At 34.4% G+C, this 3,617-nt stretch overlaps 1 protein-coding gene across 1 annotated transcript; it reads right to left on the bottom strand.

The window, feature by feature from the left end:
- Positions 1–728: 728 nt before the first annotated feature.
- On the bottom strand, positions 729–2,479 carry LOC129284994 (zingipain-2-like). Its single transcript, XM_054920529.1, has 4 exons — positions 2,090–2,479; positions 1,669–1,901; positions 1,366–1,497; positions 729–1,092 (listed from the first exon to the last, which is right to left on the bottom strand). Exons 1-4 carry the CDS (start codon positions 2,421–2,423, stop codon positions 871–873), a joined length of 921 nt encoding a protein of 306 aa, XP_054776504.1. The 5' UTR covers positions 2,424–2,479; the 3' UTR covers positions 729–870.
- Between the last annotated feature and the right edge of the window lie 1,138 nt (positions 2,480–3,617).

The raw sequence follows: 3,617 nt of genomic DNA, 5'->3' as shown, positions 1-3,617 counted from the left end.
CAGGATTGATGTAGTAATAATTTTGTATTTTAAAAATAGCTTTTTAATATAACTTATCTTTTCTTAACATTCTAGGAAACTCCAACAAAAGATTTACATATATTTAGAAAAAAGTTAATGCGACTTTCTTTGATGCACTTGCCCCGTGATGTTTCTGATTCAGAAATCAAACAAGAAAGCTTGTTCATAATTTATTCACCACAGCTAGTAAAACATGATAAATGTGGCGCGAACCCAGCTAATGCATAAACCTAACAAGGACGCTCAATCAAGAAACCAACATTCGTTTATAATTACTTTCTATAAATTATTGGAGCAGCTCAATTTAAGTTAAAGTAAAGTTATTAAAAATTAGACTAATCATTGAATTAATTGAGACAATAATTAATGGCCAGTGGTATAATCGCAATTGAATTGGGGTCAACACTGTAATATGATTAAAATAGTACAATTAAATTAAAATATATAAAAATATTCAAATATAAATCAAGCTCAAAATGATGTTTTTTAAAGCTCAGCAAGGGAAGGAAAAAGTATAAATCAACCAACCAAGTCGACCTATTCAGCCAAAACTCTTAGCTGGATCGGCCATGGGATTTTAATGCTATGGTTAAACTTTGAAAATAAGCAATTAGCCAGGCTTTAGAATCAAATATTTAATTTATAGAACGAACACTTCACTCATCATTACATTGCTTATACTGATTGATACACTTGTGATATGACAATTTAGTAATATTAAATAATACAACATATAAAATGATTTGCTATAATTAATAATATAATTTATGACATTTTATTTAAACTTTATGATAGATTTTGGTTCAAAGTAACCCACATACAAGAAAATTGACAATAGAAGTGGTAGCTTTATATGATTGGGTAGGAGGCTGCAGTGTTGATAGAGCAAACTCCATTTGGTAAATCTGTGTTCCTATGGATTAAGATGTATCCTTTCATTCCCCAACCTTCTCCCCATGAGTTCTTCGCAATCCAATAATCCTTTCCATCTTCCGAACCATATCCAACAATCAAGACTGCATGATTCAAACGGTTTGAATCCCTTGGGCAATCCTCACCTTCATAAATTCCCTAAAAATAAAAAAGTAAAAATAATTAGAGAGAAATTTCAATTGAATATTGATACTTGGTCCTCAAAATTTATTATTGTCACACTTAATTATCCCTGTCGTTGCATATGAATGTTGAAACTATATACTTCAATTCTAGAAAGCTAAATTAAAGATATGTTGTGTGTGTGTGTGTGTGTGTGTGTGTGTGTGTAAACACCCCAAAATATTAATTCACGAGAACAATAAGTAGAAGAAAAACATTGCAGATTGAATGAGGACTGAGAATACTTACACCGTTATAAAGCTGAATATTTGTTGCATCTAAAGCCACAGCAATAGGCTGCTGAGCAGTAGCACACATGAGAGCATCATCAGATGGTGTTACACGTTGATAACTACTAATTTTCACGGCACTATTCCCATTCTGCTTAAAAAAATAAAAAAACCGAGGTCAGGAAAATAAAAGAGAAGATATCAGTGTAATTTAAACCTTCCATAAACTAGGGATGCTTTTCTTTGTATATGTGTGATTGATTTGACATATATATGTTTGTGTATATGTATATATGTAGGGAGAGAGAGAGAGGAAACAAACCATGTTGGCTCTGCAATAACCCTTTTGAGCAGCATAAGGATAATCATCTTCTTTGCTTATACCACCATTTCCCACAACCCAATCAAAGGCATAAGACGGCCATCCTCCCGAACAGCCCTGGCCCTTGGAATCGCAATCGATGAGTTCTTGTTCAGAAAGGGAAACAAGTTCCCTTGTGGATATTGCGTGTGCTGATTCAATGGCTGCAGCAGCTGCAAATGCCCAACAACTACCTGCGAATCATTAAAGATAAATCTATTAGTCCATTGACCATCAAGAAAAGAACCAAAATAAATGATACTTTCACCTAAAAATGATTATTCTACGTGTTCCATTTGTGTGGGATCTTGTGGGCATGTGTACTATATTTGCGTGTCAAGTCTATCCTTTTGTGGGATATTATTGAACAAGAGAGGCTTACCACAGCTTCCCTGGTTTTTAACTCCAACGACAACTCCATTCTGTCTCCAATCCATGGAAGCAGGTGCTCCACAGGAGTCCTTCTGCTCCGCATAATCCGTCCTCGAACCAGTCGTGGTGTTGGTGGTGGTCGGAATCTTGAGCTCACGTAGGTACACTCTCTTGAACTCCTCGGGACTCATATCAGCAAACTTGTTGAGGCCCAAACGATAACTGAAAGTCGAGTTTGATCTCTTAGCATTCATCTCTGTGATATACCTGAGATTCCTCTGGAATATCTGGTATCTAGTTTCGCTCTCTTCGAAGTTTGGGTAGATTCTTCCATGCTCCTTCATCCATTGTTGGAATATTCCAAACTCTTTTTCTACCTTTGAAGGAAAAACAGATTCCCTGGTAGAGCGAGCAGAAGAGAGACCAATGAGAATGGAACACCAGATCAGGGAACGAAGGAAGAACCTAGTATTGTAGAAAACCATGATTATTTTTCGTTTCAGATACTTAGAATTGAAACTTGAAATAAGCTTGCGACGAAGTGAAATGAGCCACGGGGTATATATAGTATAATTCTTTCTACCTGTGAACGAAGAAGACAATAAATGACGCATTTATTTTCTTTTTGAATTGTGTTATAAAGTCACGTTTTCCGGCCACTATGTTAATGTTATCGGTGTGATTTTTATTCGCAATGTGGAATGTTTCTTCGTTTGCTGTTTGGTCGGAGAGTTCATTAATGTATCATTCCTTTTGATTTTTTCCTACAACCTGAAATTATCTGTTACATTTGATACATGCCGTAGAATCTTTTCGCTGTATATATATTTATATGAAAATCTCTCTCTCTCTGTGTAATTTCATTGTTGTTTTTTTAAGTAGATCTCTTTTGATAGTGAGACATAATTGAATGACAATAAGGCGATAATCCATAGAAGTTCAGGTTTCAACCTTGTTCTTTTTTTCTTTTCTATATATAGTTGTCCTCTTATCACAAGCAATTTTTATTTTAATACCTTTTAACATTGTTTTTTTTTTTAGTTGAAATCCAATATGAAAATTCACTCTTAAGTATCTTGCACTTGTTAATGGCATGTTTAGCGTTTCACATCCTTGACCCAAGAGAACGTGTTCCACAAATTTTTGGTCGTGCAATGTGTAGCCTTTACATTGTCCATGCCAATGGGATATATACGTCTAATATGATACAATAGGAGAGACAACCTATGGATAGATATTAGATGTTGACATGTCTGTGGCAGGTCCAGAAAGGGAGATTGTATTACAAAGAGATAGAGAGAGAAAAGGGGAGAAAGAGACAAAAAGAGAAGTAATTAAAAAAGGGGACCGCCTACCTAATTGTGAGACGTTGGTCGCTGGTAATTCTGGCTAATAATAAATTTAAACAAAATTAAGACTGGGCTTAACAAAATAATAATTTTTTAATATTCAGTTTTTTTGGGTCAACCCCAAACTCTTAAATACCCTGATAAAAAATTATATTTTTAAAAAATATATAAAATATAATAAATATTAAT

This window comes from Prosopis cineraria, unplaced genomic scaffold, assembly GCF_029017545.1.
Source record: "Prosopis cineraria cultivar Desert tree isolate PC_DT_omini unplaced genomic scaffold, ASM2901754v1 PC11, whole genome shotgun sequence".
Classification (NCBI taxonomy): domain Eukaryota; kingdom Viridiplantae; phylum Streptophyta; class Magnoliopsida; order Fabales; family Fabaceae; genus Prosopis; species Prosopis cineraria.
The sequence above is the reverse complement of the archived record's forward strand: the minus strand, read 5'-3'. Positions and strand labels throughout refer to the sequence as shown.